Source organism: Oncorhynchus keta, chromosome 26 (assembly GCF_023373465.1).
Source record: "Oncorhynchus keta strain PuntledgeMale-10-30-2019 chromosome 26, Oket_V2, whole genome shotgun sequence".
NCBI lineage: Eukaryota > Metazoa > Chordata > Actinopteri > Salmoniformes > Salmonidae > Oncorhynchus > Oncorhynchus keta.
The window spans coordinates 9446066-9470690 of NC_068446.1; the positions used below are offsets into that span (position 1 = coordinate 9446066).

General features: G+C 44.3%; 1 protein-coding gene across 4 annotated transcripts in view; it reads right to left on the bottom strand.

Annotated features, from left to right (window-relative positions):
• Positions 1 to 896: 896 nt before the first annotated feature.
• LOC118358896 (anoctamin-8) overlaps positions 897 to 24625 on the bottom strand; it is an 82511-nt gene continuing 58782 nt past the window's right edge. For 3 of the 4 annotated variants that reach the window (XM_052480204.1, XM_035736889.2, XM_035736891.1), the window contains exons 7-19: positions 22460 to 22587; positions 19204 to 19365; positions 18055 to 18207; positions 17544 to 17670; positions 13953 to 14008; positions 13735 to 13809; positions 12467 to 12505; positions 11214 to 11461; positions 10513 to 11020; positions 8547 to 8738; positions 7306 to 7437; positions 6085 to 6195; positions 897 to 5748 (exon numbers count right to left, since the gene is read on the bottom strand). In XM_052480204.1, coding sequence (XP_052336164.1) covers positions 5029 to 5748; positions 6085 to 6195; positions 7306 to 7437; positions 8547 to 8738; positions 10513 to 11020; positions 11214 to 11461; positions 12467 to 12505; positions 13735 to 13809; positions 13953 to 14008; positions 17544 to 17670; positions 18055 to 18207; positions 19204 to 19365; positions 22460 to 22587 — 2651 coding nt within the window. In that variant the 3' untranslated portion in view covers positions 897 to 5028. The remainder of the gene's footprint in view (positions 5749 to 6084; positions 6196 to 7305; positions 7438 to 8546; positions 8739 to 10512; positions 11021 to 11213; positions 11462 to 12466; positions 12506 to 13734; positions 13810 to 13952; positions 14009 to 17543; positions 17671 to 18054; positions 18208 to 19203; positions 19366 to 22459; positions 22588 to 24625) is intronic. The other variant, XM_035736890.2, reaches the window with a different exon arrangement.

Consider the following 24625-nt stretch of genomic DNA (forward strand, 5'->3'; position numbering starts at 1 on the left):
TGCAACAATGAAAGAAGCTGCCTTGTAGGTGGCTTGTTTCAGTTCATATCTTGTTATTGAAGCCATGTCTTGTTTTGACTGATGTCATGTCTATGCCTATATGGCAAATATTTGCTAGCTAGCGATACCAACAACTGTAGTAAATATGTATTTGAGAGACAAGTGCTCATTGTGAAAATGTATTTGTTTTCAATAAACATTTGGAGATTAAATATAGTTTACTTGTCAACAGTCTATGCCAACCCCGTCTGTTTTGCCCCATAGATGCGTATGTGTCGAAACAACTAACCTATGTAGGTCAAATGTTCTTTTCAGCTTCGCTCAAAAAAAAAAAAAAGATTGAAAAGTAGACCGCTGCTGGAAACTAAGACATTGCAGTGCTTGAGGCATCTCTACAGACCAGGGTTCAATCCCAGGCTGTGTCGCAGCTGGCCATGACCGGGAGACCTATGAGGTGGCGCACAATTGGCACACAGTTGTCCGTGTTAGGGGAGGGTTTGGCCAGCCGGGATGTCCTTGTCCCATCGCGCTCTATAGCACGCGCTCCAGCAACTTCTTGTGGCAGGCCGGGCGCATGCACGCTGACTCGCGGTAGCAAACTGTAGGTGTTTCCTCGTACGGCTGGCTTCCGGGTTAAAAGCGAGCAAAAGTAGCAGTGCGGCTTGACAGGGTCATGCTTCGAGAATGCATGGCTCTCGACCTTCGCCTCTCTCTCGGCGATGGGACAAGACTGTAACTACCAATTGGATATCTCAAAAATTGTGGAGAAAAATGAGTAAAAGTACCCAAAAATTATAATACACATTTTTAAAAAGTTGTTTCCGTTATGTAATTAAAACAATGTAAATGTACATTTGTTTCATACTTTCATGTTTCAGGGAAGAAAGAAACGAACATTTCAGTTTACATTTGTTTTATTATCTATTTTCAAATCTTACAAAAAATATGACAAAAATAAATAATCCCATTTCCCAGCATTATATTTCTTGAAAATAAAGATTTTTTTTATACAGTGGTACATTGGAAGAGAACATGATGTCTTGTCAGTGAGGCTGAATTTGTTTTTTAAAATTTAGTTAAGAGGTTTAAGGGAAGGGTTCTACATACTGGTAGCTGTACAGTACACCTGTACACCTCCACTTCACGGCATCAACAGCACTCCTCCCACAAGTCTCCAGAAAACATATGTTTTGGGACTGAGAGGGACCTTTTCATTATAAAGTTGGAGGAAATACATTCCTAGCGTGCAAGGAATGTGTTTGCTGGCCTCGTAAATGCTCGCCAGCTAGCTAACCTGTTTGCAATTCCTTTAGCGTTGCTTGCTGGCTAGCTACAGAGTTCAGCTGGCTAGTTAGCTACTGCCATCAGTTGTTGTGTTGGTATCATATTTGGCCTATTCCACCATTTGTAGAATGCATACTGGCATTTGAATGTAGCGTGGGATAAGGGAATCCGGACACGGTAGACACATTTAAATATAGGTGTAGACACGACGCATTCGTAATACCATGATCCAGAACTCTGATCGGATATTAAACTGAACTGTCAAGTCAACTGTCAAGTCTAAACACGGCCTCAGTTCTCTTCTCGTAACCCTTGTAATATTTGTAACTAAGCAGTGCAATGATAGAACATCAAAAGGTAAACTCTTTCAGAGTACTTCCTTACAGTTAAAATACGTATAGTTGCATTGATACTGACATGAACCATTTCACTACTTCTAAGTAGCTCTGTCTGATAAAAGGGTCAACGTGTTTAGTGAGGTCAAAGGACATGGACGGCCACTGACCCAAGGCAGGCTGCATCTCGATGGTCTTACTAACATGGCCCGAGCTCCTCGTCTCCTTTCCATCATCGGCACTTATCTGAAAATACCGGACAGGTAAAAGCAACATGTTTAGTTGCCTGCTGGGAATTTGCTTTAGCTTGTCCATTTCTTTCAGATCAGGGAAATAGAGGAAGCCATTCAGAACTACGAAGGTACAACCTGTATCAAAGGTGAAACAAACAAAGAAACCAACCTAGTCTGGTTCCAGAGCTGCGGCAGGCAGGTGTACCATGGATGACTGTTACGAACAATAGTCTATGACAGAAAACCTGATCAAACACTTCCAAATGTGTCCGACTAAGCAGCTGCAGTAAAAGAGAACACAATTGAAATCATGTCTCAATCGTGTCATCCGTGGCCTAGTTATTTGGCATTATTCACAAATGTATGGTGACGATGATAGTAACCAAATGGTTTCCTTGTTATTTGTACAGAATTACTTAATGGCTGTAGAGTGAGGGGGAAATGTAATGATAAGGTCACAAACAACTGCTCTTTCTGTTTCCTTGAAGTGCCTTTTCAGCTCAAATACATTCTTATGTAACTACTACTATCAGTACTAGTTCAGTCAGTCAGAGCTCAATACTCATTGTTTCAATCATATGCATGAAAATACTCAACCTGGTCTCAGAGCATTTCTTATCATTCTGTACGTAAATCCAAGAAACTCCACTTAGTAGGATGTCATATGATATGTATTAATTTGTGATGTCCATCACCAACTTTGTATGATATGTTACAAATTACAATTCGTATTATATGTTACACATTTGCAAAACGTCCAATATGTTACGAATTTGCTAAATGTATATGTTACGAATTCTAGCTAGGTGTCTAACATTAGCTAGGCTAGGGGTTAAGGTTAAATGGTTAGGGTTTGCTAAAAGGATTAAGATTAGGGGAAGGGTTAGCCTAAAGGGTTAGGGGAAGGGTTAGCTAACATGCTAAGTAGTTCAAGTTGCTAATTAACTATAAATTGTCCATAATGAGATAAGTAATCATACTAAACATAATATATCATACTAACTTGAGTGTCCTGGATGTACATGTACTATGTCTAGTCTATGAGACCAGGCTGAAATACCATATTGAGTTTCATTGCAGAAGCAAGACATTATTTTGTAGCTTGTATAATTACAGCAAGGCAATCCATGCAAAATTAAACTTTATGCATGTTTTTGCCAAAATTCATATTTGATAGGCATTTTAGGTAACCCCGTCTCATATTTAAAGCACAGAGAGAGATGAAAAGGACAGTGTACCAGGGAAGCTTCCTTAGATTAGGTTTCCTATTTCAGAAGGGAGACAGGTGTGTGTCTGGTTCAGCCCAGATGGAGAGAGGAGAGATGAGATGTTAATACCCACACCGAGAAGCCAGGTAAGGTGGAGGAGATCGAAAGATTTGGGTGGTGGAACAAGAGATGCAGTTGGCTACGGCATGGACCAGTAGAAGACTAGTGTATATGGCTGAGCCACTATGTCCCTCCAATACTATATTATTGCAAAGATCCTAGCCAAAGAGGATGACGTGGAGGTGCAAAGTTAGTTTACTGCATGTCTCTGTGCTGAATCTCTGCTGTGAATTGCAGTGGTTCATCTCTTCAATGAAGAAGACTGGATGTACTTTGAGTTTATAGGCACAGATATAATGTTAGATTACCTTCCCCCAAATCCAAAATTGAACAGTAGGGGTGGGACACACACAACTGACTGCTGATCAGTATCCAAGGACAATGCCACCGTACTCTAAATTAGAGACGTATAAACCACTTTCTTGTTCTCTTGGCACCGTCCTCTGGCCACATTATAGAAAATAAAGATGGTTGAATAATCCCTTTGGTTTTTCTTATAAAAGGAATTTAGAAATCTGGGATCTCCAGAAATGTAACTATGTTCTCACATGCCAGAAAGGTACTGCTTTGGCAACATCCCAAATGACATATGTCCCCAAAGACACAAGGTGAAGTAAAATATATGTCAGCTCTCCAATGATTGGGATCATCAGCCATCCAGATGAAATAACAACAGCATCAGTATAAAATACTAGCGATAAAAAAAGCAAGTGTTTGCATATGTTAGGTTGTGTTATGAGCCAGGCTGGTATGGTCATTCCTTACACCTGCAGAACAAGCTCTGCTGTCTCAGTGCAGTACTTCTGGGTTTAGTGCAAATGTTCTCTCTTTCTATCTCACTAATCTAGTCAGATCTTTGTGTTGAAATGGAGTGCCAGGATTAGTATACTGTCTATAATGTGTCTCTCTACCGGCTTGAATGGGGAGATATGAGAATGGCACACAGTAGACTACAGTAACCCAAACTCTCCATAGCACATACTGTATACTGTCTAGTCGACACACAGATCCATGTCAACATCCTGTGGCATCTTCCTTCATCGGACTTTCAGTTTCCTGGGCAGGCATCAGTCAAAACAACTGTCATTCTCTCCCTCTCTTTCTTTTCCTCTCTCCCTAGAACACATACTGATACAAGACAGTATGTGTTGGTTGTCTTTTATCAAACGACTTTCATCTCGGCCTTTCACAACATCCACTCTCACTGTCAAGACATACACTTCAGATATTCCTGCTGTTTTCTTGGGAGGTATATACTAAGCTCGGGTGGTTCTTTTTGCTTTGTAAATAAAGCTCATAGCACTTCATGTATGTCTTTAAATGGGAGATGAGGCGGATGAGAATGAACTTGACGTGTTTTGCAGTACTGCTCAAATTTTAAACACTGATTGATATTGCACGGCTAGCAAAGCCACTTCGTTTAAGTAGAAAAGCTGATAGGCCTTCATAGTTCAAAATTTGTAAGAGATCAGCCGACCATTTTGTGGATGCTACGAAAGGTCTCATTATGCCTTTGATACATTTTTTTCCTTCTCTCCCCCAAAACCAGGCTATTATGTTTCAGTGGCAAGATGGCTACCAAGATGATTTAAATTTTCAGATGATAATAAATCAAGATAAACTGCTCTCCCTTTTCCCCCCCCCAAAAAAGTTTCAGAAACACAGCTCATGCATGTCTATATGTATTGCAGACAAAAGTGAGGTATGTGTGTGTCTCTATACGGGTTATGTTTTCATCATCATCGCCACCAGCCCATTCCCCTCACAGCCTCTAGGCAGTGTCTACATACACAACCTCAGACAGCACCACTTATTTTTTCCTTGTAGTAGATATATCAAGTGAAGTTCTCACAGCAGTTTATTATCTCTTTCCAAAGAGAGACTAGACTTTACGGTCCGGGGAGTCTGTGTGGTGTTCGTTCTCCCCTGCGTCCCCTCCAGAGGTGAACGGCTCTCGCCCGTCACCCCATTCAGGTCAGACTTGGTGAGCTGTTTGTCAGACACCTGGGACCCCTCTCCTGGTCGGGGTAACTGGGTCCCATTCACACAGGAGCCCCCCTCCGACTTCCCAAAGTTAAACAGTTTCCCCGGGTTGAATGACTTGCTTGGCGACTGAGACCACTCCTGGTTACCACTTGGGACGGTCGCAGACATCGTGTTATTCGTTGCCGTGGCAGCCGCTTCCTTCTTATTCTCGGGCGACTTGAGGAACTTGAAGCTCAGGAACCCGGGGAGCTTGGGTTCGTTTCCGGTGGGAGACTGAGGGGAGCGCGCGCTGCTTGAGGAGAACTTGTTCTGTAAGGGGATGATTTGTTTGAGCTTCATCACGTTGTTGTTGGCCAAGAGGGAGCTGGGCCTCTTGGGCTTGTCCCCCCCTCCACCCCCCCCAGTGCGGGACTTCCCCCTATGGCTCTTGTCGTGTTGGTGGTCTCCCCCAGAGGAGTCCTTCCCCTCATCTCTCTCCCTTTCCCTGCGAGCCTGATACTCCGCCTGCCTCTGCCTCTCCTCCTCCTCTCTCTTCCTCCTCTGTAGCTGTTGATAGTGTTGCTGTGCTTGCCGCTCGTGCCTCTGTAGGGAGAGAAACAACCGTTACAACAACTCATACAGTCACAGTCTGACAAAACTGTGCGCACTCTGAACCGAGAAACTATCTATTCACTCTTCACCTCTACCAGGTACAGCCAGAAGTGGATGGTTTCTTTTCTGGGGAGTTTTTCTACCCAATGTGCATCTGCTTGCTCTTTGAGCTCTAGGTCGAGTTACTGTATCACTTTGGGTTACTGGGTCACTTTGTGACAACTGGTGATATAAAAAGGGCTTTCTAAATCAATTTGATTGATTATTGATTGATTGATACAATGAACTCCTCACAACACCAATATGATTCAGGCATGGACAATTTACCTTAAAGGCCTCCCTGCGTTGGTACTCCAGTTTTGCTATCTTCTCTCCTACCCAGCTGGGGATATCTGGGATCGCTACGTGAATGATGTACTTCAGCAGGATGGCAAAGTGCTGAGAGAGAGCGAGCAAGAGAGAACATTATAACATTTTTAAAAAACAGGCTGGTCAGGCCTTTTGAGTTAGCAGGCCCAAGCCAGAGAGCTGTTTACTGGCTGCAGTGCTGTGTTGTGTTTATTTAGCATGTTGAGACTGTCCTATCCTGTCCACCCCACTCCCTCCCCTTTTTACCTCACCACCGGGAGTGTGACAGAGTGGTGGAGATGTCCAGAGATCATGTAACACTTGAGCTTTCTTACAGGTACGTACAGTCTCTGGCTAAGAGTAGGGTTCACATCACATCACCTGCCCTGTCAACAACCACAGAAGTAGCCAGGAATGATCCGCCTCATTTCACACGTACTCATTTTTACTGCTATGGGCACTTAGTTGAATAGCTGAAAGCTGCCTCAGAGAAGGATACATTTCACAGAGGTAGCTGTGGCTAGCTTCAAAATGGTATTTCCTGTTTCTAAGCTTTCATAGGGGCTTAAGACACACCTGCTGCTGACTAGTGAGCAGGACTAGCTTCAACATGGTAGATACCGTTCGAACGAAAATCCCTTCTCTGGGATGTAAAAACAACTTCGACACCTTTACTTACGAAATATTTAAATAAAGGAGGAAGTTAATATGAAATTGCAAATGACATGCCCAGCAGTCTCCAAAATATTTGTCATATTTATTATTTTGACTTCATTTTAATCTCATCTGAAAGCCTGCTAGTATACTGCACACTGAGGACGGCTTGATGCCAAAACACATTGGTGCAGCTGCAGGTCATAATAAACATTTGAAATGTGTCTTGGAAGACGCTACTATGACCACAGCTCACCGAGGTGACTTTTAAAGAGACACGTCTATAAGGCCTGCTGGGCCGCTGTCAAATTGAGAGGTTGAGCTGCTGATCAGTTGACCAGCCATATATCCTCCCCTCAACTATTAGAAGACGTCAATCAAATCTGACTCTGGATCAGTGCTGAGTGTTAGTCTACCTCCTACAAAATCCATATTTAAACCCTGCCAACACTGAAACAGAGTGAGACTCAAAAACCCAATCAGCCAACTGAGCTAAAGCCTAGGCATTAGCTGATGTCAGGTGTTTTACTGTAGTAGAGACTTTACTTCGAGGATGACAATGGAGATGATGGCCATCTCAGGGCTGAGCCAGGGGAAGAGTCGCTGCAGCTGACCACACTGACCAATCAGGTAACAGTTGACTATGATGGCGATTAGACCCATGGCTTCCATTGCTGTCTGCAGAGAGAGTGAGAGAGAGACACACACACACACAACAGACAGGCTTACTGTATTTACATGCAATATAACACATGCTTTCAAAGCTAACACAGGGTAAATTCATGATTAGGTTTATACTAAAGGACAGGGCTCTGTTTATGAAATATTAGTGCTGGGCTGCAGTAAAAGCCTGTGAATACTGTGGCTTTCCATAACCAGTCCCCCGTTCCCACTGCCGATATTAGGACTGTCTTTTATTCCTACCTGTCACTGTCCCTTAGTCCAACCTGTCCTTGTCATTGTCCCTCAGTCCTACATGTGCCATCGCTCAGTACTACCTGTCGCGCAGTCCTACGTTCCACTGTCCGTCCCTCAGTCCTACCTGTCCCTCAGTCCTACCTGCCACTGTCCCTCAGTCATATATGTCACTGTCCCTTAGTCCTACTTGTCATTGTCCCTCAGTCATATATGTCACTGTCCCTTAGTCCTACTTGTCATTGTTCCTCAGTCTTACCTGTCCCTCAGTCCTACCTGTCCCTCAGTCCTACCTGTCCCTCAGTCCTACCTGTCCCTCAGTCCTACCTGTCCCTCAGTCCTACCTGTCCCTCAGTCCTACCTGTCCCTCAGTCCTACTTGCCAGTGTCCCTCTGTCCTACCCATCCTGTCCCTCAGTTCTACCTGTCACTCAGTGCTACCTGCCAGTGTCCCTCAGTCTTACCGGCCAGTGTCCCTCAGTCCTACGTGCCAGTGTCCCTCAGTCCTATCTGCCAGTGTCCCTCAGTCCTATCTGCCAGTGTCCCTCAGTCCTATCTGCCAGTGTCCCTCAGTCCTACCTGCCAGTGTCCCTCAGTCCTACGTGCCAGTGTCCCTCAGTCCTACGTGCCAGTGTCCCTCAGTCCTACCTGCCAGTGTCCCTCAGTCCTACCTGCCAGTGTCCCTCAGTCCTACCTGCCAGTGTCCCTCAGTCCTACCTGCCAGTGTCCCTCAGTCCTACCTGCCAGTGTCCCTCAGTCCTACCTGTACTTCAGTCCTACCTGCCACTGTCCCTAAGTATAATTTCTACTTTTTTTCTAAGTTCTTTCAATTTGACATTATATTAAGTACTGAGCTTGAACAGACTGTTCTACCTGCCACTGTCCGATGCTCTCCACCCTCTGACCAAAGGGCCTCTGCAGGCCGGTACAGAGCTTTAAGGCGTCGCTGCGGATCTCTATGATGTTGTTAATGAGAGCACACATGGCCGCCAAGGGGAAGGCTGAGGAGAAGAGAACCACATAGCCAAACTGGACAAACATCTCCTGGTAGTCCTGGAAGGTGTCCTGGAAGGGACAAAATACACAACAGACACTGTCAGCACTGTGACATGGATAGATGATTATCGCAGTGTTTAATATCTTTAATGTTTCAGTAAGGGTCAGAACAAAAGTTGTGTAAATGTAATTGTACGTGTATGGGAAGTTAGCTAGTCATGGCTAACTTTGCCTCGCACAGTGACGTCAAAAGACCTAAAATAATATCTTACTGATTCTCGGTGCAAGACACAGACACCATGCATTTACATTTATTGGTGGTAATACATACTGTATCTGCACTGTAGGGTTGTTCCACGAAAAGAGTGCTTTTTGCGTCCCTTTGATATTTTAACATGAAATTGTGCACCAATATATTGCATTTTAAAAGCCAGTTATATTAGGGGCCTCCCAAGTAGCGCAGTGATTTAGTAGCCGGCCGCAACCGTGAGACCTATGGGGCGGTGCACGTTTGGCCCAGCGTCATCCAGGTTAGGGGAGGGTTTGGCCGACAGGGATGTCCTTGTCCCATCGTGCTCTAGCGAGTCCTGTGGTGGGCCAAGGATGGCACGCTGACACGGTCGCCAGGTGTAGGGTGATTCCTCCGACACATTGTGTGAGGGTGTGGCTGGCTTCCAGGTTAAGCTGGCATTGTGTCAAGAAGCAGTGCGGCTTGGTTGGGTTGTGTTTTGTTTTCGGGGGACTTAAATCACTGCTCTCGACTTCCGCCTCTCCCGAGTCTGTACGGGAGTTGCAGCGATGAGACACGACTAACTACCAATTGGAAACCATGAAATTGGGGAGAAAACAAGGGGTAAAATATGAAAAAAATATCAGCCAGTTATCTTATTTTTATATGAATAAAGACTTGCTCAAGTGCTGACGTACAGCATTTTGACACGCCTCCCTGTGCACCCTCTGACTTATAGGAAGATTTTAACCCACTTAACCAACATTTCTCCAAGTTTTCACCATTAGTAGCTAGGTTTCCATCCAATTGGTGATAGCTTTTAATGTGCATATTCTAAAATTTGCATGAAATAATATACATTTTCCCAACAGATATGCTTCAATCAAATGTGTTTCTATCAAAAAAAGGCTTTGCGTGATGATGTAGTGCACTTAAAATACCCTTTGAAGTCAAATGGGTTTCCATTGCATTTTCACCTCTACCAATGTTTTTCTCATAAAAATGTTGCACCATATAGCATGTGCCCACTCTGGTATTGGCACTTGTGCTCTAGCCAACAGCTCTTAGATACAGTGCAGGTAGGATAGCCTACATGATGAGATTATTATGGAGAGCATCATGGTGTGGGGGTTCTTTGCTGCAGGAGGGACTGGTGCACTTCACAAAATAGATGGCATCATGAGGAAGGAGAAATTTTGTGGATATATTGAAGCAACATCTCAAGACATCAGTCAGGAAGTTAAAGCTTGGTCGCAAATGGGTCTTCCAAATGCACAATGACCTCAAGCATACTTCCAAAGTTGTGGCAAAATGGCTTAAGGACAACAAAGTCAAGGTATTGGAGTGGCCATCACAAACCCCTGACCTCAATTATATAGAACATTTGTGGGCAGAACTGAAAAAGTGTGTGCGAGCAAGAAGGCCTACCAACCTGACTCAGTTACACCAGCTCTGTCAGAAGGCATGGGCCAAATACACCAGCAGGGAATTTTTACTAGGATTAAATGTCAAGAATTGTGAAAAACTTATTTTAAATGTATTTGGCTAAGGTGTATGTAAACTTCCAACTTCAACTGTATCTATGTATGTGTGTTTGTGTGTGTGTTGTCCTACCTCATAAGTCTGCATGCAGCTCTCAATCTCAGCCTGTGCCAGAATCGTACTCTCTTGCTCCTCTGGGGGGTCGATCCACGACTCCCTCTTGGTCTCAGAGTCTAGTCTCTCCAAACTCCTCTGCCTTCTGTGATGACGCACCCTCACCGTGCTCTCCGGCCCAGAAGGCAGTGGGGCAGCTGCCACACCTTCATTTGCCAAACCACCCGTGTCCTTCATCTCATTGTCATCGGCATCATCATACGTCTCGAACACCGAGGCCGGGTCCATCCCCTTCTCCACCATGGTGGGGCTGCCATCCTCCAGGAAACTATCCTCTATTGTAGGGACGCAGCCCCCTCCAGACGACTTCCTGTCCACCTTCTCTATGAAGCTAACCTTCCTCAGCTTCAGGCCACAGTCTATCAACTCCTCGTTCTCTCCCTCACTGAACCTCCCGCTGTCTCCCTCCTCCCTCTCCCTTTCCTCCTCGTCAGGCACCCCACATCCCCCGTTCAGACACTTCTCCCTATAGAACAGCAGAAAGGTTAGGCTTTCACTTAATTTAGTCTAATCAACACTATTGTATGTAAATGTCAATAGGTCACACATCCTCAAACAATTCAAAACATTGGCTTGTCTATAGTCAAAGAAGCATGTCATGAAAAAAGCTCTAATTTAACTTATTCATGAATTAATATAAGCCGTTGTGTCAGCATTACCTGCGGCCAGGCTGTCCCACCCCGGATCTGGTTCCCCTCAGGCCGTGGCTCGGTACGGCCTGGTCGGTGGGTGAAGCCTGGGCCTTTCCTGCGGCCAGCCGGCAGTACTTGAGCAGGGCTGAGAGGAGCAGGTCCCAGACGCCGTGCAGGGTGAGCTCGCCCAGCTTATGGCGCTCGTACAGGTAAGGCTGCAGCACCTCTTTCACGTTCTGGACAAACTGCCGGGTGATCAGAAGGGTGGCCAGCATCTGACAGGATCAAGGCTTAAAGGTCAGAGTTGTCATGATCGGTCACTGGGTTTGAATACCATGGGTGGAGTTTCCCATAAGTAGGCACCACACTAAACAAATAAAATAGTAAAAAATAGAATTCCTTTGCAGAAATACACTGCGTATACAAAACATTAGGAACACCAGTCCATGACATTGACTGACCAGGTGAATCCAGGTGAAAGCTGTGATCTCACTTGTAAATCCACCTCAATAAGTGTAGATGAAGGGGAGGAAACAGTTTAGACATGGATTGTGTGCGTGCCATTCAGAGGGGGGGAATGGGCAAAATATTTAAGTGCCTTTCAATGGGATATGGTAGTAGGTGTGAAGCGTACCGGTTTGTGTCAAGAACTGCACCGCTGCTGGGTTTTTCATGCTCAACAGTTTCCTGTGTGTATCAAGAATGGTCCACCACCCAAATGACATCCAACCAACTTGAAACAACTGTGGGAAGCATGGGAGTTAACAAGGGCCAGCATCCCTGTGGAACGCTTTCAACACCTTGTGGAGTCCATGCCCTGACGAATTGAGACGGTCCCGAGGGCAAAACTCAATATTAGGAAGGTGTTCCTAATGTTTGGCATACTCAGTGTATAACATTCCCTCGGTACTATATATGATGGACTGAAAACAATCCTCTATATAAACCGCAAGCAGTTCACACCCATTCAAATATAGTAGATACACACACTACTCTGTATGCAGCCTAGTCAAATGTGCGACATCAAAACCATGACATGTAAAACTACTACTGCAGGAATAACTACAGGGCATTGTGCTCAGGCCCAGAGGTAATACCCAGGACACAGACACAGTGTCCTTTCACTGCAAACCATGACCAAGTCAACGCACAAACCACAGATAGCACATTTACAGACAGCCCATAGTCAGTCCATCAGTTTACACAAAGGCCCATTCAGTGCTTATTAATGTTCCTTAACACGAACAGAAAGTGCAGTATGAAAACATATCGACACAAACCTTATAGGTCAAATGTCCAAATCCACAGGTAGTCCGACGCTATAAAACCCATAACATAACACTGCTTAACAGACATGTCAAATGCTTCAAAATGTAATTCATATACACAATTAACAACAAAACAGGTAGAACAAAAAACAACTGTGGGAAGCATTGGTTGTGTGTTACAGTATGTGTTTTGTAAATCAACATAGTATTAAGTTCTGGGTCCATACGTGTTAAGAGATGAAGAAATGCTAGAACGATGAGCTCCACCCTCTCTCTTCGAAAGATACTAACAACTGCGAAATCGCGATTTATGGAAAAACCCAAAAACACTGGGACTACTGCTACTCTTATATTACGCATCCCATTCAGTCCCGACAGATGCTCTCGATTTACACGCATAATCTTTCCACGGGAGATTCACCTAAACATATAAACGCTTTCTATGCAATGCCAATGATGCTACAAACGACAAGCACAACAAACGTACAGACTACAACTCTAAACAAATAAGCGCGGGTGAAAGTAAAGCGCTTCGGTACGGCGTCCTGGCAAAAACACGAGCCGATCACAGTAGTGGCCACATATAATCTGGCCTAATGTCAATCGGCATTACACTCTTTTGGTGTTTTGTGTAACAGGTGTCTCTTTCCATTCACCACTGTTTGGAGGCTGGAAATATGTTGCGAGTGGATGAACATGCGCGGGGGTAGCCCAGTAAAGGAGCCCTTTGAAGTGAGTGATTGACAATCATATGAAAACATCATAATGGGTTGCATTTATGCCACAATAAATACATTTAAAAAAAGTTAAGACAAATCTTCACAACTAGGCCCACAGAGATCATTTTGAATTAAATAGGGATTCTATATCTAATTCTATGATTAGGCCCATAAAAAATGTGGGGTGCTGGGCAGGTAATGTCGTGATGACTAACCCCTGACCCCACGGTGGTGGGCGAAGTCGTACTTTGGACCTAAAAGAGGCCCTGATGACCCAGATGGGAAAGACCATCAGCTGGATCTTGGAAAAGAGATATGGGAGCACATTGTCCTTCAGCTGCCTGAGAAGACTCTTGCCCAGTGAGAACACCAGTAACATCGAGGACCACACCACAAGACCAGCACCAAAGACACACACAACACAGAAACAGATGGAGAAATAGGCAGAATGGAGAGAGAGCAACATGTGAAGAAGGTAGAAGGATTAGAGACCAGGGAGGTGAAAATGGTTTGGGTAACTTTTGGAAGGAGAGGAAACGGCGGGATTTCAGTGGCTTTTACCTCTTTCAGACGCTCCATGTCTCTGAGGTAGAATCCAATGTAGAAAAGACTGAGATAAGAATTTACAAACTGAAACTGCGAATAAAGAAACAAAACATGCAAGTTGAAAAACTTTAGAGAGAAAGTGTAAGTGTGGATTCTGTATTTCAATCATTTGTCATGTGAACAGAGAGTCCAATTTCCATGTAATAAGGAAGGAAGAAGATGACACCACTCACAAGAACCATTTTGATGATGAGATTTTTCTCATAGGCACTCTGGAGTCTGTAGTTTTCTGCGGGGGAAGAAATATAATGTCAGCATTCACAGAAATAATCATCATCACCTGAATAAAAAGAAAATACACTGCTCAAAAAAAAATAAAGGGAACACTTAAACAACACAATGTAACTCCAAGTCAATCACACTTTTTTGAAATCAAACTGTCCACTTTGGAAGCAACACTGATTGACAATACATTTCACATGCTGTTGTGCAAATGGAATAGACAACAGGTGGAAATTATAGGCAATTAGCAAGACACCCCTAATAAAGGAGTGGTTCTGCAGGTGGTGACCACAGACCACTTCTCAGTTCCTATGCTTCCTGGCTGATGTTTTGGTCACTTTTGAATGCTGGCGGTGCTTTCACTCTAGTGGTAGCATGAGACGGAGTCTACAACCCACACAAGTGGCTCAGGTAGTGCAGCTCATCCAGGATGACAAATCAATGCGAGCTGGGGCAAGAAGGTTAGCTGTGTCTGTCAGCGTAGTGTCCAGAGCATGGAGGCGCTAACAGGAGACAGGCCAGTACATCAGGAGACGTGGAGGAGGCCGTAGGAGGGCAACAACCCAGCAGCAATACCGCTACCTCCGCCTTTGTGCAAGGAGGAGCAGGAGGAGCACTGCCAGAGCCCTGCAAAATGACCTCCAGCAGGCCACAAATGTGCATGTGTCTGCTCAAACGGTCAGAAACAGACTCCATGAGGGTGGTATGAGGGCCCGACGTCCACAGGTGGGGGTTGCGCTTACAGCCCAACACCGTGCAGGACGTTTGGCATTTGCCAGAGAACACCAAGATTTGCAAATTCGCCACTGACGCCCTGTGCTCTTCACATATGAAAGCAGGTTCACACTTTTTATTTTACCTTTATTTTACTAGGCAAGTCAGTTAAGAACAAATTCTTATGTTCAATGACGGCCTAGGAACAGTGGGTTAACTGCCTGTTCAGGGGCAGAACGACAGATTTGTACCTTGTCAGCTCGGGGATTTGAACTTGCAACCTTTCGGTTACTAGTCCAACGCTCTAACCACTAGGCTACCCTGCCACCCCCACACTAAGCACATGTGACAGACGTGACAGAGTCTGGAGACGCCGTGGAGAACGTTCTGCTGCCTGCAACATCCTCCAGCATGACCGGTTTGGCGGTGGGTCAGTCATGGTGTGGGGTGGCATTTCTTTGGGGGGCCGCACAGCCCTCCATGTGCTCGCCAGAGGTAGCCTGACTGCCATTAGGTACCGAGATGAGATCCTCAGACCCCTTGTGAGACCATATGCTGGTGCAGTTGGCCCTGGATTCCTCCTAATGCAAGACAATGCTAGACCTCATGTGGCTGGAGTGTGTCAGCAGTTCCTGCAAGAGGAAGGCATTTATGCTATGGACTGGCCCGCCCGTTCCCCAGACCTGAATCCAATTGAGCACATCTGGGACATCATGTCTCGCTCCATCCACCAACGCCACGTTGCACCACAGACTGTCCAGGAGTTGGCAGATGCTTTAGTCCAGGTCTGGGAGGAGATCCCTCAGGAGACCATCCGCCACCTCATCAGGAGCATGCCCAGGCGTTGTAGGGAGGTCATACAGGCACGTGGAGGCCACACACACTACTGAGCCTCATTTTGACTTGTTTTCAGAACATTACATCAAAGTTAGATCAGCCTGTAGTGTGGTTTTCCACTTTCATTTTGAGTGTGATTCCAAATCCAGACCTCCATGGGTTGATACATTTGATTTCCATTGATAATTTGTGTGATATGTGTCAACTCAGCAAAAAAAAAATTATCCTCTCACTGTCAACTGCGTTTATTTTCAGCAAACTTAAAATGTGTAAATATTTGTATGAACATAAGATTCAACAACTGAGACAAACTGAACAAGTTCCACAGACATGTTACTAACAGAAGTGGAATAATGTGTCCATGAACAAAGGGGGGGATTAAAAATCAAAAGTAACAGTCAGTATCTGGTGTGGCCACCAGCTGCATTAAGTACTGGCAGAACTCTGTCTTGCAGGAAATCCCGCACAGAACGAGCCGTATGGCTGGTAGCATTGTCATGCTGGAGGGTCATGTCAGGATGAGCTTGCAGGAAGGGTACCACATGAGGGAGGAGGATGTCTTCCCTGTAACACACAGCGTTGTCATGCTGGAGGGTCATGTCAGGATGAGCTTGCAGGAAGGGTACCACATGAGGGAGGAGGTTGTCTTCCCTGTAACGCACATCGTTGAGATTGCAATGACAACAGGCTCAGTCCAATGATGCTGTGACACACCGCCCCAGACCATGATGGACCCTCCACCTCCAAATCGATCCCGCTCCAGAGTACAGACCTCAGTGTAACGCTCATTCCTTCGACTATAAACGATTACCCCCGATGAGACAAAACCGCGAATCGTCATTAAAGAGCACTTTTTGCCATTCCAGTCTGGTACAGCGAAAGTTTGTGCCAATAGGCGACGTTGTTGCCGGTGATGTCTGGTGAGTACCTGCCTTACAACAGGCCTACAAGCCCTCAGTCCAGCCTCTCTCAGCCTATTGCGGACAGTCTGAGCACTGATGGAGGGATTGTGCGTTCCTGGTGTAACTTGGGCAGTTGTTGTTGCCACCCTGTACATGTCCCGCAGGTGTGATGTTCGGATGTACCGATCCTGTGCAGGTGTTGTTTCACATGGTCTGCCACTGCGAGGATGATCAGCTGTCCGTCCCGTCTCCCTGTAGCGCTGTCTTAGGAGTCTCACAGTACGGACATTGCTATTTATTGCCCTGGCCACATCTGCAGTCCTCATGCCTCCTTGGAGCATACCTAAGGCACTTTGACGCAGATGATCAGGGACCCTGGGCATATTTCTTTTGGTGAGTCAGTAGAAAGGCCTCTAGTGTCCTAAGTTTTCATAACTGTGACCTTAATTGCCTACCGTCTGTAAGTTGTTTGTGTCTTAACGACCATTCCACAGGTACATGTTCATTAATTGTTTATGTTTCATTGAGCAAGCATGGGAAACAGTGTTAAACCCTTTACAATGTGGATCTGTGAAGTTATTTCTATTTTTAGAAATTATCTTTGAAAGACAGGGTCCTGAAAAACGCACTACTCATTCACTGGTTTGTCTTTATTTTCACAATTTTCTACATTGTAGAATAATAGTGAAGACATCAAAACTATGAAATAACACATATTGAATCATGTAGTAACCAAAAAAAGTGTCAAAATAAAAATATATTTGATATATTTCAGATTATTCAAAGTAGCCACCCTTTGCCTTGATGACAGCTTTGCACAGTCTTGGCATTCTCTCAACCAGCTTCACCTGTTATGCTTTTCCAACAGTCTTTAAGGAATTCCCACATATGCTGAGCACTTTTTGGCTGCCTTTCCTTCATTCTGCGGTCCGACTCATCCCAAACCATCACAATTTGGTTGAGGTCGGGGGATTGTGGAGGCCAGGTCATCTGATGCAGGACTCCATCACTCTCCTTCTTGGTAAAATAGCCCTAACACAGCCATATGTGTTCATGTGTGTGTGTGTGTATTTGCCTACGTGTTCTCACCCATGTCGTTGAGCCAGCAGGCTATCTTCCGGTACACCTCGTCACAGGCGGTCACAGTGATGGCCAGCATGATCTTAGGGATGAACCTGGCCAAGCGAGGTACCTCCTTGATCCCCATCACAAACTCCTGTGAGACAACAACAGCTGCCACGTTACAATTCCCACCAAGTGGGCTAACTCTATTGGCACAACGCATGGGTGTTGACATTTCAGTGCAGCGACCCGTTACAATCAATTCCACAGGTATATTTCCCTTCAAATCCTTTCTACGGTTGAAGGAAATTTTCTTTTGTAGGGTTGTTAAATTCCGTTAACTTTCTCAAAATTCCCAGGTTTTCCAGAAATCCCAGTTGGAAGCTTTCCAGGAATGACGAAGGAATAAGCACAAAATCCACAATTCTCCAACCAGGTTTTCTGGAAAACCTGTGAATTTTGGGGAAGCTCCCTAGACACTAGGAAGGCAGTTATGTAGGTAGAGCAGCAGCAGCCAGAAGGAGCAGTACTGACATACCTGCAGCTCGAAGCAGATGAGCATGGCCAGGAAGACAAAGCAGAGACAAAGGATACAGATGGGCAGGCTGACCAGCCACCTGAACATCCTCCTCCTCCACGGAGAGTAGTATAACTCCTCACAGCCTGTTATGGGACTGCACCGCTTCACGCCCTGCAGGTGGGAGGGGGCGAGAGAGGAGATGGAGGGAGAGAGGGGAGATGGAGGGGATGGGGCAAGAGGGAAAGGGTGAGAGAGGATAGAAAGGGTAGGAGGAGAAAGGTGGAGGGAAATTGAGAGGGAAGAGAAAAGCAAGAAAGGGTAGATCTGCCGCTTTCAAGTAGCGGGACTATTTAAACAATTTTTTTTTATGTAACCTTTATTTAACTAGGCAAGTCAGTTAAGAACAAATTCTCATTTATAATGATGCTCTATGGGATTCCAAATCACGGCCAGATGTGATGCAGCCTGGATTTGAACCCGACTGCTGCGCCACTCGGAAGCCCCTAAAGCTTATAACCCGGACGCTTATAAGAAATCCCGCTATGTCCTACGACGAACCATCAAACAGGCAAAGCGTCAATACAGGACTAAGATCGAATCGTACTACACCGGCTCCAATGCTCGTCGGATGTGGCAGGGCTTCCAAACTATTACAAACTACAAAGAGAAGCACAGCAGAGAGCTGCCCAGTGACACGAGCCTACCAGGTGAGCTAAATTACTTCTATGCTCGCTTCGAGTCAAGTAGCACTGAAACATGCATGAGAGCATCAGCTGTTCCGGACGACTGTGAGTAAGACCTTTAAACAGGTCAACATTTACAAGGATAACCAGGACGTGTACTCCAAGCATGCGCTGACCAACTGGCAAGTATCTTCACTGACATTTTCAACCTCTCCCTGTCTGAGTATGTAAAATACCAACATGTTTCAAACAGACCACCATAGTCCCTGTGCCCAAGAACACTAAGGTAACCTGCCTAAATGACTACCAACACGTAGCACTCACGTCTGTAGCCATGAAGTGCTTTAAAAGTCTGGTCATGGCTCACATCAACATTATCCCAAAAACCCTGTTTTGTTGGTTGAGGGCTTATAAGTAAGCATTTCACTGTTGTATTCGGAGCATGTGAAAAATAATGTTATTTGATTTGAAATGTTCTCCTCACCATAAACTGTGTCCGTGGTTCCTCTAGGGACTCGTTAGGGGTATCCAGCGTACCCCACTTATAGGCTAGCTCCGCCCCCCTCCTCTTCCACCTCTCCAGGAACAGCGTGGCCCACACCACGTTGAACAGAGCAAACACTACACAGCAGATATCACGACTTGTCTGAGAGAACACACAGAGAATACACAGGTGAATCTTTAAATAGGAAACATGTAACCTCTATAACACCTGTGTAAAAACTAAAGGAGGACTGGAGGAAAAGGAAAACATCTTAGAAAGAAATGGGATCATCATATGTGAGGTTACTTCGAAATACTTTCTACATTTTCAAGTGTCAACAGTTCGATATCTCACTCTGTTATTCTGTTGAAAAGGCATTGTCAGAAAACGGCATAAGTCTGTTAGAGAGCAGATGAGTGTATCACAATTAACATCTGTGTCCAGACAGTGCACTTGAAAAGTAAGTGGTAAGTATAAGCCTTGGACAAGTAAGGCTTGTCTGAGCCAGAACTGCCCATAGGGGCAGAATCTTATAGTGCCTTCAGAAATTATTTATGCCCCAAGACTACCATATTTTGTTGTGTTACAGCCTGAATTGAAAATGGATTATACACGCAATACCCCAAAATGACAAAGTGAAAACCAGGGGTTGGAACCGGTTCAGGAAACAGAACAGAAAACCATAAAAGAACGCAATTTTCCAGTAACAGAAACGTAACCTGAAACGAAAGTAATCCATACTGTTCCGGGAACAGAACCGTTACTTTTAAAGCATGGGAACTGGTTAATAACATTGTTTTACGTTTCAGACATTTTTTTCTAGTCCCACAACAAAATACAACAAAGCACCTATGCAAAGCCCTCACTCTGTCACTCAGAAACATATACCAGTGTGTCATGCCCTGATCTGTTTCACCTGTCCTTGTGATTGTCTCCACCCCCTCCAGGTGTCACTGATTTTCCCCAGAGTATCGATCCCTGTGTTTCCTGTCTCTCTGTGCCAGTTGGTCTTGTATGTTTCCAAGTCAACCAGCGGTTTTCCCGTTCTCCTGCTTTTTGCATTCTACTTTTTCTAGTCCTCCCGGTTTTGACCCTTGACTGTTTCTGAACTCTGTACCCGCTTGCCTGACCATTCTGCCAGCCTTGACCACGAGCCTGTCTGCCACTCTGTACCTCCTGGACTCTGATCTGGTTTTGCCCTTTTGCCTGTCCACGACCATTCTCTTGCCTACCTACCCCTTTGGATTAATAAACATGTTAAGACTCCAACCATCTGCCTCCTGTGTCTGCATCTGGGTCTTGCCTTGTGCCTTGATAAGTGTCTGCCTACAAGCTGAAAATCTTTGCCTGTGCGTGTGTAGGCTACCTGCTCCTCCCCCTCCCGAAGCATAGGCTACTGTACTGATGTTACAAGCTTGATTCAGAAGATGAGAGAGACTTTTAATTAGTAGAGAAGAATGGATAAACTTTTTCAATGCTAGGATACTATAGGTCTATTTATCACATTGGATTTATTAAGGCCTGTCTAACTAAAAAAAGGTGTTTTTAATATTGTGCTGCTTTGCACACACAAGCTAGCTAGCTCAAGCTTGTAAGCTAGCTAGCTCAAAGGTCATTAAGGTTCCTCCATAGAAGCCGCTCCTAGGTATAATTCATATAATGCATGTCATAACAACATGCCCAGCGATTCAAGCCTCCTCCTCAACCCTCTTTCACTCTCTCCCCACCCACAAAATTTAAGTTGCATATTGCAGCATAGGTTACACTTGTCTGTCCACCACATATGTAAACAACTAGATTGCCTGCGCTCTCCGCACGGATTGAGGTAATTTAATGAGCTAAACGTAAAAACCTGTTGATTTCACAGGTTAAAAAAGGAACGGAAAGGAACAATATAAAATTGTACTTTTTTTGGGGTCGAACCGGTTCAGGACTTTATTTTGCCTGTCGGAACAGTGGAACAAAACCCCCCCAAAATAATGGTTCTGTTCAGATCGTAACAATTGAACAATTATTTTTGTTCCAACCCCTGATGAAAACGTTAGATTTTTTGTGTGCACATTTATTGAAAAATAAATACAGCAATATCTCATTTACATACGGTATGTAGTCACACATCAATACTTTGTAGAAGCACCTTTGGCAGTGATTACAGCTGTGAGTCTAACTGGGTGAGCCTTGAAGAGTTTTCCCACACCTGGATTGTTCAACATTTGCCAATTGTTATTTTCAAAATTATTCAAGCTCTGTCAAATTGTTTGTTGATCATTGCTAGACCACCATTTTCAGGTTTTGTTGTAGATTTTCAAGTAGGTTTAAGTCAAACCTGTAACTTGGCCAATCCAGAACATTTACTGTCTTGTTGGTAAGCAATTTCAGTGTCGATTTGGCCATTTGTTTTAGATTATTTTCCTGCTGAAATGTGAATTAATCTCCCAGAGCCTGGTGGAAAGCAGAATGAACCAACTAGGATTTTGCCTTAGCTTCATTCCATTTATTTTTTATACTAAAAACTCCCCAGTCCTTAATGATTACAACAATATCCATAACATGATACAACCACCACTATGCTTGAAAATATGGAGAATGGTATTCAGTAATGTGTTGTATCTGCCCCAAACATAACACTTTGTATTAAGGACAAAAATGTAATTGCTTTACAATTTGTTTTGTTGCATTATTACGTCAGTGCCTTGTTGCAAACAGGATGCATGTTTTGGATTCTTTTTATTCTGTACACGCTTCCTTCTTTTATTTCTGTCAATTAGGTTGGCATTGTGGAGTAACTACAATGTTGATTCATCCTCAGTTTTCTCCCATCACAGCCATTAAACTCTGTAACTCTTTTAAAGTCACCATTTGGCCTCGAGGTGAACGCCACTGGCCTCCTCTCCGGCAACTGAGTTAGGAAGGATGCCTGTATCCTTGTTGTCTCTGTATTGATACACCTTCCTAATTGCAATTAATAACTTTACCATGCTGAAAGGGATATTCAATGTCTGCTGTTTTTTTTTTTTATACCCATCTATTAATAAGTCCCCTTCTTTACAAGGCATTGGAAAATCGTATTGTGTAAATCCATTTTAAATCAGGCTGTAACACAACAAAATGTGGAGAAAAAAAGTCAAGGGGTGTGGATACTTTCTGAAGGCAATGTATCTCCTGTTTCTGTAGTGAGGCAGCTTGATATACAAGTACACCCCGTGTACAGGATGCTAGAAAAAGGCACTTGATAAAGGCCCAGTGTGAACGTCACCTGATCAGACTCCGTCAGAATCCAGAGAACAAAGCCTATGACAGCTGGATACAGCATAGATGTGGTGTAGAACCCCAGCCAGGCAAAGTACATGGCTATCTTCACCCCAAAGTAATCATGAATATCATCTAGATACACCACAGAGGGACCGAGGGAGAGAGACAGTTAGCAACGAAACATTTATAATTCAATTCAACATACAATTCTGTGAGTGAAGAAACTTTTTCTGGTGAGTTTTGGCCTCGGTTGACCTTAGGTTTAAGGTCACATGAGCCACATATACAGTTGAAGTCAAAAGTTTACATACACCTTAGCCAAATACATTTAAACTCCGTTTTTCACAATTCCTGACATTTAATCAAAGTAACAATTCCCTGTCTTAGGTCAGTTAGGATCACCACTTTATTTTAAGAATGTGAAATGTCAGAATAATAGTTGAGCGAATGATTTATCAGCTTTTATTTCTTTCATCACATTCCCAGTGGGTCAGAAGTTTACATACACTCAATCAGTATTTGGTAGCACTGCCTTTAAAATGTTTAACTTGGGTCAAACGTTTCAGGTAGCCTTCCACAAGCTTCCCACAATAAGTCGGGTGATTTTTGGCCCATTCCTCCTGACAGAGCTGGTGTAACTGAGTCAGGTTTGTAGGCCTCCTTGCTCGCACATGCTTTTTCAATTCTGCCCACAAATTTTCTATAGGATTGAGGTCAGGGCTTTGTGATGGCCACTCCAATACCTTGACTTTGTTGTCCTTAAGCCATTTTGCCACAACTTTGGAAGTATGCTTGGGGTCATTGCCCATTTGGAAGACCCATTTGTGACCAAGATTTAACTTCCTGACTGATGTCTTGAGATGTTGCTTCAAAGACATCCACATACTTTTCCTTCCTCTATTTTGTGACGTGCACCAGTGCCTCCTGCAGCAAAGCACCCCCACAACATGATGCTGCCACCCCCGTGCTTCACGGTTGGGATTGTGTTCTTTGGCTTGCAAGACCCCCCCCTTTAACCTCCAAACATAATGATGGTCATTATGGCCAAACAGTTCTATTTTTGTTTCATCAGACCAGAGGACATTTCTCCAAAAAGTACGATCTTTGTCCCCATGTGCAGTTGCAAACTGTAGTCTGGCTTTTTTTATGCCGGTTGTGGAGCAGTGGCTTCTTCCTTGCTATTCTTCCTTGTCGATATAGGACTTGTTTTACTGTGGATATAGATCATTTTGTACCTGTTTCCTCCAGCATCTTCACAAGGTCCTTTGCTGTTGTTCTGGGATTGATTTGCATTTTCGCACCAAAGTACGTTCATCTCTAGGAGACGCGTCTCCTTCCTGAGCAGTATGATGGCTGCGTGGTCCCATGGCGTTAATAGTTGCTTACTATTGTTTGTACAAATGAACGTTTGGAAATTGTTCCCAAGGATGAACCAGACCTGTGGAGGTCTACAATTATTTTTCTGAGGTCTTGGCTGATTTCTTTAGATTTTCCCATGATGTCAAGCAAAGAGGCACTGAGATTGAAGGTAGGCCTTGAAATACATCCACAGGTAAACCTCCAATTGACTCTAAAGCCATGACATCATTTTCTGGAATTTTCTAAGCTGTTTAAAGGCATAGTCAATTTAGTGTATGTAAACTTCTGACCCACTGGAATGGTGATACAGTGAATTACAAGTGAAATAATCTGTCTGTAAACAATTGTTGGAAAAATGACTTGTGTCATGCACAAAGTAGGTGTCCTAACAGACTTGCCGAGACCATAGTTTGTTAACAAATAATTTGTGGAGTGGTTGAAAAACAAGTTTTAATGAACCCACCTAAGTGTATGTAAACTTCAGACTTCAACTGTACATCATGAAAGATTCACCCAGCACAGCTTGACTGCACTAACAATTCACTTCCAGCAAACACTCATCTAAACTGTAGACTCCTGTCTAAACTTCAGTATTTATGCTGCAGTAGTTTATGTGTCGGGGGGCTAGGGTCAGTTTGTTATATCTGGAGTACTTCTCCTGTCCTATTCGGTGTCCTGTGTGAATTTAAGTGTGTTCTCTCTAATTCTCTCTTTCTCTCTCTCGGAGGACCTGAGCCCTAGGACCATGCCTCAGGACTACCTGACATGATGACTCCTTGCTGTCCCCAGTCCACCTGGCCGTGCTGCTGCT